This window comes from Hypanus sabinus, chromosome 15 (assembly GCF_030144855.1).
Source record: "Hypanus sabinus isolate sHypSab1 chromosome 15, sHypSab1.hap1, whole genome shotgun sequence".
Classification (NCBI taxonomy): domain Eukaryota; kingdom Metazoa; phylum Chordata; class Chondrichthyes; order Myliobatiformes; family Dasyatidae; genus Hypanus; species Hypanus sabinus.
Window position 1 is genome coordinate 18,628,261 of NC_082720.1, and position 14,879 is coordinate 18,643,139.

The 14,879-nt window shown below is 43.5% G+C and overlaps 1 protein-coding gene across 1 annotated transcript in view; it reads right to left on the reverse strand.

Annotated features, from left to right (window-relative positions):
* The window catches only part of shtn3 (shootin 3), a 172,379-nt gene that overhangs the window by 19,912 nt on the left and 137,588 nt on the right, over nt 1-14,879 (reverse strand). The window contains exons 9-12 of the mRNA XM_059990769.1: nt 13,641-13,794; nt 5,394-5,556; nt 4,089-4,159; nt 1,048-1,148 (exon numbers count right to left, since the gene is read on the reverse strand). Of these exons, the coding sequence (XP_059846752.1) occupies nt 1,048-1,148; nt 4,089-4,159; nt 5,394-5,556; nt 13,641-13,794 (489 nt within the window). The remainder of the gene's footprint in view (nt 1-1,047; nt 1,149-4,088; nt 4,160-5,393; nt 5,557-13,640; nt 13,795-14,879) is intronic.

The window sequence follows — 14,879 nt, forward strand, 5'->3', positions numbered from 1 at the left end:
CGAGTACTCCTCCACAGCCTTGTCATAGGGTGACTCATTGACCCAGAGAGCTATGTTGGCTGGAGGCAGGGCCTTGTGCTTTGGGTCACCCATGCCAAACAGGTCAAAGGGTAGAGGCCAGACGAAGAGTGGTCCACCGGTCATCCAGATTCGGGGGTTCAGCTCAGGGCTAACAACCCGACTGGTCAAAAAACAAAATTGTTACAGAGACAGCTATGACGATGGAGGACCATCATTGCTGCCCTAAGTCCCAGCGGACCAAGTTATTTGCCTAAGCTGGTCAGATGACACAGGTAGAGGGTGGAGTGGATACATATGAAATTGGGGGTAGACTGGATTTCCAATTATTAAATATATCTATTCAGTCATTTTTTTTTCATCATAAGTACAGAAAAGCAGAAGAAACTTAAATATGTGGAGTTAAATATGTGTATTTTATTCATTCTTTATGTGTTGTTTTCCTGTGTTTTTTTAAACTGCACACTTTTTCAAATGCAATTGGTAATCACGCTATTGGTGTTAGTGAACAGACGTTGAGGAGGTCTGTGGTTTAGTGTTTGGCTTTTGTCAGAGCCCCTTTCTAAAGAACTTCTGTTTTTTAAAAAATTACATTTGTTTCTTCCCTGAATGCATTGATCCCCAACACTGAATGCATCATCCTGTTTAACTCTAGCTCCTATTACTTTTCATACCTCACTGGGGGAATCTGGATATTTCAATGAGCTGGATTGGCAATATTACTTTGGTCATCTTTGTTGTTTTTTTCATAGGTACAAACATGAAATTACATGGCATTTTAAAACTGTTCTTACCTCTAGGGGGCATGAAACCCGGAGCCATTTCTAACCCACAGTAGTTGTGAATGTCTCCTCTCTTTTGATCCAAAGTTAAACTAATTTAGCTAATTGCGATTTAATTATCAGTGGGAATGAGACTACACGGAAAAACTGTCACCACATTTGAAGAATGGTACCCTCTCCTCTGAGTTATGCCATTTGCAAGTTTCTCTTTGGATATAATACAAATTAAACTTTTGGTGGGTCTTACCTTTGAAACATGCGTCACAGGTCGTAGCATGACACCGTGCTTTATCCGTTCCATCATTTCATTCACTGCTTTCACTTTTACATCATCAATTCCTGTCTGGTCTAAGCAAAAAGTCAACAGAAGGAGAAACTATCAGAAAAAGCCGGATAATCGTACTCACAGCCAAACCTGACCCAAAGCTGGATTTGCTTGTTACATTTGCCTAGAGAATCGGCAACAGTGAGGTACCTAGGACCTTTCTACATCAGATAAATGTTTGAGAAGGTCTAAAACTGCTTCACATGCAGTGGATTCCAGTCAATCGGTTAATTGGGGGAGCCATTTACTTGCAATAACTCACTAAGAACAAAGCTAAAACTTTCTCTCTTTTGCTGATCTACCACCTGCTATGTTGTGGGAAAAACTCACTCTTAGCTTTAATAAAAAAGAGCTGATCTCTGTACTATACTCTCAGCTGATGTCTTTGGGAGTTGAAGATCTAAACAAAACTGAGACTAGGTGACCTTGGTATGGATCTGGCTGAGGAATATTGGGCAAAAGCACTGAATAGGGTTCATTCTTCGTCATCATGTGCTAGACTGGGGCCCATACAATTTAAAGTTTTACACAGGGCACATTTAAGTAAAGCCAGGCTTGCTGACATATATCCCGGGACAGACGCTGGCTGTGACAGGTGGTCCTTCTCTCCAGCTGGTTTAGTGCATGCAGTTTGGTCTTGCCCTCAGCTTGATGGCAATTGGGCACTGGTTTTTAAAATTATCAGTGAGGTTTTGGGGGTGACACTGAGACCTTGCCCGCTTACAGCTCTATTTGGTGTGGTGGATGATGCTTTGGGTTTAAATGCAAACCAGTCGGATATCGTTGCAATTACATCGCTTTTGACCCGTAGGAGAATCTCGCTGGTCTGGAAATCTGCCACTCCCCCCATCTGCTGCTGCTTGGTTAGAGGACGGAATGTTTTTTCTGAAATTAGAAAAGGTTAAACTCACTCTGAGGGGGTCTGTGAAAAAGTGCTATTCGAAATGGGGACCTTTCTTGTCATATTTTGGCAGTCTTAAGGAATTACCCACTAGTTCAGGGCATCTGATTGTACTTGGGAATTTGCTCCCTTTTAACACGCAGATGGTTTACCTCACAGGGTGGCTGATGAATTGCAATGTGAGTGTATTCTGGATCATCTGACATGTTGTGGATGTGCGTGGGCCTTCATCTTGAAGTAGTGTGGGGGTATGGCTGTGAAATGTCCGTACTTGTATTTGTGAAGTGTTGTATTGTAAATACATTAGCTGCCATGGTACGTTCAGCGAGAGAGGGTGTGGGGAGGTTTGTTTAGGGGTAAGGTATAAAAGCAAAATGGAGGAAAATGTAATCCATTATGTATTCTGTACTGTGTCATTCCTTCAATAAAAATATATTTCAAAAAAAAGAACAAAACTAAATTGAGAAAATAGTTGGGATTCCTTCATTTATTTGGGACGATATGCCACTTAATTGGGGCAGGGGATGGTAGCCAAACAGTTTTTAATTTGCATCAGTCACGTGCACTTGCATGGCCGTTAGACAGTACACCGTACTTCGAGTGATCAGTTTCTAAATCACATCAGTTGCATGTGTTTCTGTTCAAAAAGCAGTGATTTGTGTCAATGATAGTTGGTGAGAAATAAACAGTCAGACAATTTGGAACTGTTCTGCAGTTTCAAGCTTTCAGGCTTGGGGTGACAGAAACAGCAGGGAGTGGAAATGAAACAGCCTCACTACCTCAACAAGTTGGGAACTCTGAAGGCATCGACAATCATGTTGAATGTTACAACGGAAGTGAAGATTTGGAGGATGCAATTTCCTAAAGCACGGTACGAAGGCAGTCCATTATCTGCACTGATTTTGTTCACTGCTTACACTGGATGAATTCCTCTGTCGATAACTATGACCAAGTACTATGCAGTTTAACAGTACTATTGGTGGTGTTCTAATTCGTTCTGTATTTTATTTAAATGCATAATTTGTCACTCACTTTGCCTTTTTTATACTTTTTCAACCATTTCCATGATACGTCAGATAACTGGGGTCTCCATTTAACTGGGCCAAAATATATTGGTCCCTATGTGTCCCAATTAAGTGGAATCCACTCCATATGAACCCTGCACCAGTCCCCATCCCCAGACACCTCTGTGCACATTTATAACCAAGGAGGTTAAATGTACTTAATGAATATTATAGTCAGAGGGAATGATGTTGAACTGCAAAATTTGCATGGGGCATTTTTCCTGTCTTTACAAAGTTTCTTGCATTAGAAAAACAATTTGTGGAGCAGGGTAGCTAAAAATTAACCGACAGCCAATGTACAATAGCATAGGGGTTAGCACAATGCTTTTTTTGTATAGTAGGGGAATTAAAGGTTATGGGAAAAAGGCAGGTAGGTAGAGGTGAGTCCATGGCCAGATCTTACTGAATGGTGGAGCAGGTTTGATGAGCTGGATGGCCTACTCCTGCTCCTATTTCCTATCTTCCTATGCTTTATAGTATCAGCTATCTAGGTTCAGTTCCTGCCGCTGTCTGTAAGGAGTTTGCATGTTCTCGTTACTACGTGGGTTTCCTCAGGGTGCTCTGGTTTCCTCCCACAGTCCAAAGATGTACCAGTTGGTAGGTTAATTGGTCATTGTAAATTGTCTCATAATTAGGCAAGAGTTAAACTGGGAGTTGTTGGGCAGCGTGGCTCAAAGGGCTGGGAGGGCCTATACCACAATGTATCACAATACATTTCATTTGACAGGGCTTAACATGCTCCTGTCTGGCTGGCAGAAATCTGATGGAATTGGATTGGCTGTTTCTTTTACACCTTGCCCAAAATCTGTCGGGAAATAACATTGGTCAAGGGGTGCAGTATATGGGCTGACAGATGGAAACCTGCTCACTACACAATTGTGTGGAAAATCCTGATTTAGGAGGGAACTGAAGATTTGGTTTTAACTGATGGTGCTTTTGGCATTGCGGGACATTGAGACCCATACCTCTCGATGCACAATGTGAGCGTGATCACTTACTGCTGGCTGGTTCAGGTTTCGGCTGGGTCTTGGAGTTCTTAGACGATCGCCTCACAATAGCAATGAGGGAACTGAAAGAGACAGGAGCTTGAAAGTAAACTCTCCAATGGTACATTCAGAATGGTTGGTCTTTCATCCTATATTTGCTGAAATATCTCTATGGTTAATTGGCCTTCATCAATCGTGGGATTGAGTTTAAGAGCCAAGAGGTAATGTTGCAGCTATATAGGACCCTGGTCAGACCCCACTGTGCTCAGTTCTGTCGCCTCACTACAGGAAGGATGTGGAAGCCATAGAAAGGGTGCAGAGGAGATTTACAAGATTGTTGCCTGGTTTGGGGAGCATGCCTTATGAGAATAGGTTGAGTGAACTCGGCCTTTTCTCCTTGGAGCGATGGAGGATGAGAGGTGACCTGATAGAGGTGTATAAGATGACAAGAGGCATTGATCATGTGGATAGACAGAGGCTTTTCCCCAGGGCTGAAAAGGTTGTTACAAGAGGACACAGTTTTAAGGTGCTTGGACGTAGGTACAGAGGAGATGTCAGGGGTAAGTGAGAGTGGTGAATACATGGAATGGGCTGCCAGCGATGGTGATGGAGGTGGATACGATAAGGTCTTTTAAGAGACTCCTGGATAGGTACATGGAGGTTTGAAAAATAGAGGGCTATGGGTAACCCTGGGTAATTTCGCAGGTAAGGACATGCTCAGCACGGCTTTGTGGGCCAAAGGGCCTGTATTGTGCTGTAGGTTTTCTATGTTTCTATGTTAATGGATTGTTCAATTATTTCCTCTGATAGCTTAGTTCTTCACTGTCTTTTATTCTTACAATTCCTCTGACAGGGTACCCTTTTTTGTTACGGATTCAAGATAACCAAAACAATCTGCCTGGCATACAAGTAGCTCAGTCAATTGCCCATTAAAGCTGGTTGTTCCACATCAAGCTCAACCATGTCTGTTTTTCCTCCCTTTTCCAATATCTTAAGACAATCGTGGTGGTGAAGGGTAGTCCCAAAATCTCCCCCTTCGTCTCCTCACTTGCCTATCCATTAACTTCTTCACCCTGGCTTCTAACAGGAAGTGTGAGAAGTCACTGAATTTAATTGTCACCTTGTTGAGACTAGCCATTCAGATGCCTTCATTGCCTTTCCACTGTGCATTGCCCCCCAAGCGAATCCACCCCCCGTTTCTCTTCACCTCTTGCTTTCCAGTGCATTCCCTACTCCAACTCTTGACGATGTGACCCATCCTCCTGCTCCTTCGACCTACTTCCACACCCTAAGCTCCAAAAGATTCTAGGCACGTACCTTATTGGGTTGCAACGTGTGGCTGGAAGTGGAGGGGGTGGAGGAGGGGGAGGAGGGGGAGGAGGAGGAGGAGGAGGAGGTGGAGGTGGGGGAGGTGGGGGAGAAACGGTGGCTGGAGCTGATTCAGTCATTTGGATCTTCAACTTCTCCTTCAATTCTTTCACTGCAGTAAGAGATCATTGCGCGTCTTAGTCCTCGGAGCAGTTCTTGTGGTGGCTGTTATTACTTATTACAGAAAACCCGTTTCTACTACTGTCCCAACAACAACAGCAACTTTTAATACAAGGACACCTTAAACATCCAGTAGCACCACTGAGCAGAACGTAACACTAAGACACAGAACAAAGTGTTAAGATAGGTCTCTAAATGGGCTGGATACTGAGGACCGTTTTAAGAAGCATCTTCAGGAAACTTGAAAAGGTGGAAACGTAGAGACAGTTAGGGGCAAGATTTCCAGAGCTTAGAATCTTAGAAGCAGAAGGTGTAGCCCTGTCTACTGTTGTGGTGAACGAGAAACTAGAACTGATATGCAGAGGCCTAGTGAGAGTTAGGTGAGGGGGAGTTGGAGGAGGATTAAAGCTGAATGAGGTTGCAGAGGAAGTTGAACACATAGACAAGAATTTTAAAGTCAATGTGTCCAGGACCTGGAGTCACTAAGGACCGCATTGTTTTGGATTGGCCTCTGGAAAATCCTGAAAAAACATTGATAGCTCAAAATGGTAGATAATATTTTGAAATGACTTTTAGACATTTAAGACTTATTCAAACAGATTTAATTAAATAGTAAAACTAATAAAAATAATAAATTATTAAAAGTACAAGCAAAGCACTTCTCTACATTAACTTTTTTCATTGGTCGTTAATCTTATTTGAACAAATGGCCAGAGCATCCCTGTGAACTGTATCCAGTGAGTGGCTGCATTGTGGCTGGGCTCAGTGATAAGTCCAGACACAGGGTTTGAACTTCAATACATCCTGAACTTCCACATTTATTCGCAAACACGAGGAAGTCTGAAGCATTCAGAGGCTCAGTTGGGAAGAGTTTCCCGTTAGGATTGTTACCCGTCAGTCAGCCCAAGCGTTTGGCAGAGTTTGACATGAGTTAGGTGTATGAAGGAAGGGGGACAGGAGGCTGGCCAGGGGAACATTGTAACAGTCAAGTCCAGGTGACAAAGTGATGGCTAAAGGTTTCAACGAAAGAACAGTGTTGTGTAATACCACACAGATGTGGGTTTGAAGGACAAGCAGGATGCTCATCAATAATGTGCCGTGGGAAGATACAGAAGGCTAATCAAAAGGCTAACAGAATATATCCAAAGTTCAGGAGTGTAAAAAAAAACATGCAACACTCTTAGAAAACCTTGTTTAGAGCACACCTCAATTACTGGGACCAACTCTTGGAGTTGGTGCAGAGTGGGATATACCAAAAACAAGACCTGGTCTCCAAGGGTTAAATTGCAAGGAGCAGTAACAAGTTGCAGCACGTCCTGAGTTTCCGGTCACCTGTCATGTCAGGGATGGCTGTGAAAATATAGAGCAGTTTGCTCTCCCTAAGGATTAAGACATCATGGGGAAACAACGGGATTCACCGACAGGAACCTGTTATCAATGGTGCTGAGGTCAAGAGGGTTGAGAGCTTCAAACTCCTTGGAGTGAGCATCACCAATAGCCTGTCCTGGTCCAAACACATAGATGTCAAGGTCAAGAAGTGTAGCAACAATTCAACTTCCTCAGGAGGCTAAAGAAATCCAATGATTCTCACCATCTTTATCAATGCATCATAGAAAGCTTCGTGCATGGATACAGTCACAGCTTGGTGTGGTAACTGCTCAGCCCCAGTCCATGAAGAACTGTAGGGCTGTGGATACAGCTCTGAACGTAATGGAAACCAAGGTCTCCTTCGTGGACTCTGCCTACATTTCTCACTGCCTCCGTAAAGCAGCCAACATCATCCATGACCCCACCCATACTGGGCGTTCTCTTTTATTTCCCCTCTCAATGGCCAGAAGTTACAAAAGCCTGGCTTGCTCAATTCTATTCTCATGTTAATCCTCAATGTGACAGATGTCATTCAGATGTGGCTTCATTGACCCACATGTTTTGGTCATGTTCCACTTTATATAACTATTGGAAGGACATATTTGCTACCATTTCCTCAATTTGGAATATTGATTTACAACCTCATTTTATTACTGCAATTTTTGGTATACCAAATGAGGATGATAATCCATTTCCCCTTCAATTAGACGAATGATTGCTTTTGTAACATTAATGGCCAGAAGGTCTATATTACAAAATTGGAAAGAAGTAAATCTTCCTACCACGTTTCAGTGGTTCTCTCAAACTATTTCTTTTCTGAGCTTGGAAAAAATTAGAAGCACTATTTTTGACTCATCAATTAAATTTGAAGAAACTTGGGGACCGTTCATTCGACATTTTCATATGAATTAATTTGGCCTCTTCCAGACCTTCTCTCTATTTATTCTTGTTCAGGTATGGAGTTCCGGAGTTTTTGGCACTATCATATACAAATAAACTGTTATTATTGCCCATGTTAGTTTAGTTTAGTATATATTTTTTTTCCTAATATATTTTTGACTGTATTTTTATAATTTTTTCTTTTTCTTTTGATGATTATTTTTATTTTTTTCATATAATTATTATAGACTTGATTGATAATGTACTATGTTTTTCTGTTGATATTTTAATAGGATATTGTTATCCTACTATTAATTCAATTTCAAGTCTTATGCATTTATAACCTATTCATTATTATATTATGTTTTTTTTATATATGAAATTCAGTAAAAAGATTGAAAACGAGAAAAAAAAAGAAGTTACAAAAGCCTGAAAGCATGAAACTCCAGGCTCGAGTACAGCTTTAATCTTGCTGGTGAGAGACTATTGAATGGCTCTCTAGTACGATGATATGGGTTTTTGACCTGATAATCTACCTCATCCTGGCCTTGCACTGTACTGTCTGCCTGCACTGTACATTGTCTGGAACTGTGACTCTTTATTCTGCACCGTTATGCTTTCCCTTGTACTACCTCAATGCACTGGTGTGGTGAAATGATCTGTACGGATGGTACGCAAAAACAATTTTTTGTCACTGTACCCCAGTACATGAGACAATGACAAACCAGCTTACCAAATTAATTTTTATAACGATCTGAAGTGATGGAAATATCTCCTGTTGAGTAAATTGCCCTGGTCGTTAAGAGGAGCTTTATGTGTACAAGATTATCCATGCTACACTCAGGGGACACACCGACAAATTCCACTGCCTCAGATGACACCCCCTTCCTCACTGAAATGACCTGGGTGGTGTCTACAAAGCAGCAGTGTACACCAAAGTGTGAGCAAGGCACAGACCTATAGTGACCGCTGAGAATGACCCTGTGACAAGGGAAGATGGGCGTAGGGAAACCTCGAGCTGCCTGGAGTGGTTGCAAGTTATAAATCATTTGGAAAGCCCGAGGCTGTGAACCTATTGTTCTTCAGGGACTTCCAAGTGAGAAGGTTTTTCAGAGAAGGGCTCACCTCTGCTTCCTGCTCCTATGTCACCACCACTGCCCGAATGACGGATTGTGGCCAGTAGTGTGACTACTCATTACCTGCTCAGTTAGTAGAGAAGAAGCTGAACGCTGCAGCAAGCTTTCCCTGTCAGCTGTTGCACACTTTGAAGATCTTTCAAAAACATTTCAGCAGCCTGAAGTGAGTTCTAAAACAGGGACACCTCTTTTTGTCAAGGGGGGCCAGATGGACCCAAACGCAGGACACAGGCACTGAAGTACTAGGGGGAGGACAGGATGGGGATGCCATGGCACCTAAAGGTAGCTGGGGTTCAGGCAGATAGAGTTCTGGCAGGCAGAGCAGAGCAGCTCCCGAAGTCCGGGTTCAGGCAGACAGGTCGTCGAGGTTCAGGCAGACAGATAGACAGGTTCCCGGGTTCAGGCAAGCAGGTAGACAGGTCCCCGGGGTTCGGGCGGGCAGGCAGGTCCCTGGGGTTCAGGCGGAAGAGACAGGGGTGAGGGATAGGAACGGGCATAGGTCTGGGTCGACAAATACAACAGCCATGACAACGGGAAAATCGGAAACGACCAGCAGACAGCACAACCACACAAAAAACAAAACCGAGCAGAGAAGCAGGACCAGCACATGAGAAGAAGGTGGGGGAGTGGACCAACCTGGCAGTACTGGTACGGGCAGAGAAGCATGATGAAGAATAGGTCTGAGCCCGGGCGGGATAACAGAATGCAGAGACGCGTTTGGAGCCGGCGGAAACAAAACGACCACCCATCTGGTCCCAGTCCCAAGGCCCCTTATAAACACCTGCAGCTCAATGAGCTACAGGTGTGCCTCCTTGAACCAGGAGGGTCCTAACTAGATCACGGGTGACGGGAGGGACAACTGCAGGACCCGGAATCCGGAGCCTCTGGACCGGATCAAAACCCCGGAACACGGTTCCGGATCGGACCCTGACACTTTTTCCTTTATTGGAGAGAGTGAGCCTGTGGAATGTCGAATTACCGGGTGAACGAGTAGTCTTTCGGGTATTGAAAGTCTGTGTCTTTATTGATGCTTTGCTGCAAGCTTGAGTGCTCAGTCGGGGGGGGGGGGGGGTTCGTTGTTTTGCTGCTGCATATGTGTGGGAGGGGGGAGCTGGGGGGCTTTGGGGTTCTAACATTTAACTATCATTCATTCTTCGGGGGACTCTTTTCATGAATGTTTGTGAAGAAGAATTTCAGGTTGTATATTGTATACATTTCTCTGACCTTAAACGTACCTATTGAAATGGTTTAGTATCCCTTTAAAATCAGGAACAATGCAACAAAGTAATGCAGACAAGGACAAATAAGTTAAATTTCTTACCAACAGTGATTTGCTACTATACTGTCTCATCTAACCATGCCTTCTGAATCAGCGGTATGCCATCACACCCAAGACTATAGTTTGTATCAGAATTGCCAGCTCTGCTGTAGGACGTCCATCTGCAACATTGACGCTGTTTTACTTGCTTCACTAGCACGACGTCTCTAATGGGCATTTCCTGAAACTCCACACTTCACAGCTATTACATTCTCTTGCAAATGTTTAGTTACCTTCATTAACAAATTATCAGTGCCACAAGCATGGCCTTGGAGATAAGTTCTGTGTACTACTCCCCCTCTCTGAAACTTAATACTACTGTTGTATTCCTTCACTAGCTTTGTCCACAGGTCTTTGACCTGAAATGTTAACTGTATTTCTTTCATTGAAAATGCTGCTTGATCTCTTGAGTGTTTCTGGCATTTTCAGGTTTTTTTTTGTTTCCAATTTCCAGCATCAGCAGGTCTTTTAATTTTAGAATTGCCAACACTGCAAATTTAACCCGTCTGCACATGCAACTTTCTTTCAGATGGCCATACCGGCCTGACGCAGCCTACAATCAGGCCTGTTAGCAAACGCTGCAGGTTTCAGATCCTGGTCCGGCTTGTGGGACAGACGAGGAGTGGGTCCGACACAGGGAGAAATAGCTGCTCTACCCGGGGGAAAAATATCCTGGGGCAACTTAAAGATGGTTCCTAATCCGGAAAGTGTGTTCCTACATGCACAAAATAGCGTTTTTTGTGCAAATTATATTAAAAAGTAATCATAAATGGGTTCAATTTCTGGCAGAAAGTGCTTTATGAGCAGGCAGAGTGGGAGCTTTACTGTTATTCTTGACCGGGAAATGCCAGGTGGAACAATGTTATCAGGGGGTCCTATGTCTCACATCTGTAGAGGTCCCAAGGTCACTAGAGTTTGCTGTAACACCTACGTCAGGCTGCTGTTCATTCATTACAGCTCAGCAATCCACACAATCACATCCTCAGTTCTAATCGAGAAGCTTCAAAAGCTGGACCTCTGTCCCTCCGTCTGCAACTTGATCCTTGACTTTGCCACCAGGAGACCACACTCAGTACAGATCAGAGATAACATCTCCTCCTCGCTGACAGGGATACGTGCTTCGCCCACCACTCTACTCACTCTACAACGGGGGTTCCCAATGTTTTTTATGTCATGGACCAATACTATTAAACAAGAGATCAGTGGACCCCAGGTTGGGAACATTTGCTCTACACCCATGTCTGCGTGGCTAGGCACAGCTCAAAAGCCAACTATAAATTTGCCAATGACACAACTATTGTTGGCAGAATTTCAGATGGTGGCTGATGGATCTCAGCCAGCTCCATCATGGGCACTAGCCTCCCCAGCATCGAGGACATCTACAAAAGGCGATGCCTCAAAAAGGAGCATCCATCATTAAGGACCCCCATCACCAGGATATGCCTCTTCTCATCAAGCAGGAGGTACAGCAGCCTGAAGATACACACTCGATGTTTCGGGAACAGTTTCTTCCCACCACCATCAGATTTCTGAATGAACATTGAACCCATGAACACCACCTCACTACTTTTTCCTCCCTTTTTGCACTAATTTAATATAGTTTTTTTTACATACTTCTTATTGGCCCTAGCCCACCTGGATAAAAAAGACACGTTCGAAAGCTGTTCATCGACTTCAGTTCAGCATTCAACACAATCACCCCTCAGAAACTGATTGGAAAGCTGAGCCTACTGGGCCTGAACACCTCCTTCTGCAACTGGATCCTTGACTTCCTGACTGGGAGACCTCAGTCAGTCCGGATCGGGAGCAGCATCTCCAACACCATCACACTGAGCACGGGGGCTCCACAGGGCTGTGTGCTCAGTCCACTGCTGTTCACTCTGCTGACCCACGACTGTGCTGCAACACACAGCTCGAACCACATCATCAAGTTCGCCGATGATACGACTGTGGTGGGTCTCATCAGCAAGAATGATGAGTCAGCTTACAGAGAGGAGTGTAGTGGCTAACGGACTGGTGCAGAGCCAACAACCTGTCTCTGAATGTGAACAAAAGAGATGGTTGTTGACTTCAGGAGGGCATGGAGCAACCACTCCTATGGAGCAACCAACATCTACGGCTCCTCGGTAGAGATCGTTAAGAGCACCAAATTTCTTGGTCTTCACCTGGCGGAGAATCTTACCCGGTCCTTCAACACCAGCTCCATAGCAAAGAAAGCCCAGCAGCATTTCAACTTTCTGCGAAGGCTGAGGAAAGTCCGTCTCCCACCCCCCATCCTCATCACATTCTACAGGGGTTGTACTGAGAGCATCCTGAGCAGCTGCATCACTGCCTGGTTCAGAAATTGCACCATCTTGGATCGCAAGACCCTGCAGTGGATAGTGAGGTCAGCTGAGAAGAACATCGGGGTCTCTCTTCCCACCATTACGGACATTTACACTACACGCTGCATCCACAAAGCAAACAGCATTATGAAGGACCCCATGCACCCCTCATACAAACTCTTCTCCCTCCTACCGTCTGGGAAAAGGCTCCAAAGCATTCGGGCTCTCACGACCAGACTATGTAACAGTTTCTTCCCCCAAACTATCAGACACCTCAATACCCGAAGCCTGGACTGACACCAATTTACTGCCCTCTACTGTGCCTATTGTCTAGTTTATTATTTATTGTAATGCCTGCACTGTTTTGTGCACTTTATGCAGTCCTGGGTAGGTCTATAGTCTAGTGTAGTTTTTTTCTGTGTTGTTTTTATGTAGTTCAGTGTAGTTTTTGTATTGTTTCATGTAGCACCATGGTCCTGAAAAATGTCTCGTTCTTACTGTGTGCTGTACCAGCATTATGGTTGAAGTGACAATAAAAAGTGATTTGTCTTGACTTGAAAGCAACAAACTTCACAACATTAATATCAAACTTGATTCTGATTCTGAGTCTGTTGACACAAGAAAAAATAATAGGGAATATTTCATCATTCAAATCCTGTCAATAAAGGACTGAAAATACAAAATATAAATATTTTTGGATGAACACTTAACTTCTTTGGTTTTTAGCCCAGTTAAAATAACATCTACAATAACATATGATAGGAATTTAATGTAAAGAAGACGAAGGATCATCCATTAATGTCACTCCAGGTCATTTAAAATATCTACAAATTCAGTGGAAATAAAGTCGAAGCTGCAATTGAACTTGGTTTCTCTGTTACTTGCAGTTTGCTAATCAGGTACATTGGTCACAAAAAGCATAGCTGTCATATCCTCTATAGTATAACTATCTTCTTTAAGAATATGCAGCTGGCGGTAAAGCACCTTGAGATGTTCCTTATCTCTGAAAAATATGATATAGATGTGTTATTTTTTCATTTTCAGTTTCTACCTTCATTCTCCAGCTCATGCTTTCTCTGTTCCATATCTTTTGATCGTTGTTCTGCTTCCCGTCTCTCCTCCTCAATTATCTCCAGCTGCTTCTGCAGCGTATCCAGTTCCTTCTGCAGTGTGGAGTCATTTAGATGGGATTCCAGCTCTTGTATCTGTTGAGGAAAGGCTTGGAAATTATTTCCAATTTTTAATACAGGCGCACTAAGTGCCTCGTGCTGCCTTCAGCAGGTGCTGTACAAATTGCGAGTTCAGAGCCAGCAAGCTCATGAAACCCTACTGGTTTCCTTGGCTCCGTAAGTCTAGGGAAGACACAGTCCAGTCCCACCAAACCCGTGAGACTGAGACGCTCTCCCACCCCAAACCCCAGTTTGTGTGGATGCTGTGTAATTTACAACCCTGTTACGGATTCAGTGCCAAGAAACAACAAGTAGCACACAGCATACGATTAAAGGAATTATATTTATGAATCTTAACTAAAGGGTTAGTAAAGAAAGAAAAAAACAAAAGGGCCCATTATAATTAAACAGTCAAATGTGCACCAGTTGGAGCTCAATTCATCAATCCTCAGTCGATCTCAACGTCCAGTTTCATTGGATCATGATCTCCCTACCGGGTTGTATCCTACGACCGGTTCTCCCCAGCATCTTCTCTCTTCATCCCACACTGAACAAAAGACCCAGCTCACATTCCAAAGCCCCCGTTATCTCTAACCATAACCCAAACACTGCTGCTACGGAAGGACCATTACGTTGGCAATGAAACCTTTCCCAGGGTGTTGTAGTCACATTGGGCAACATTAGAGTAAGCTCTGTCAAGAGTCTCATTACCAATTCTGGCCCACAAAAGTTGCAAATAAAAAAGCTTTTACTACAGCTCAGAATAAACAGCTGTCTCTGTAACATTCTCACACATTGTATTCCTTCAGTAATCCTTACTTAATTAAACTGAGGGTGTTGCAAAGGGGGGATTTGGCTATGGCTGCCAACCCAATTGTTGCAGTGACATCTGTATCTTATTGTCCCACAGTCTTTCGTGACTAAAATTAAAAACTGACAAAATGCATTGTGTCTTTAGCACAAGCTTCATCCATCCTGAATTTACTGTTGGCCTTAGCTGCTAACTAATGGCAGTGAGTCACTTTGTTGTCTCTGATAAAATGACTTGTTATGAGAGGGGAGAAATCATAAAAGTGCATCTCCACTCCATGGGAATCCATGGGGTTTTGCTACAGAAAATC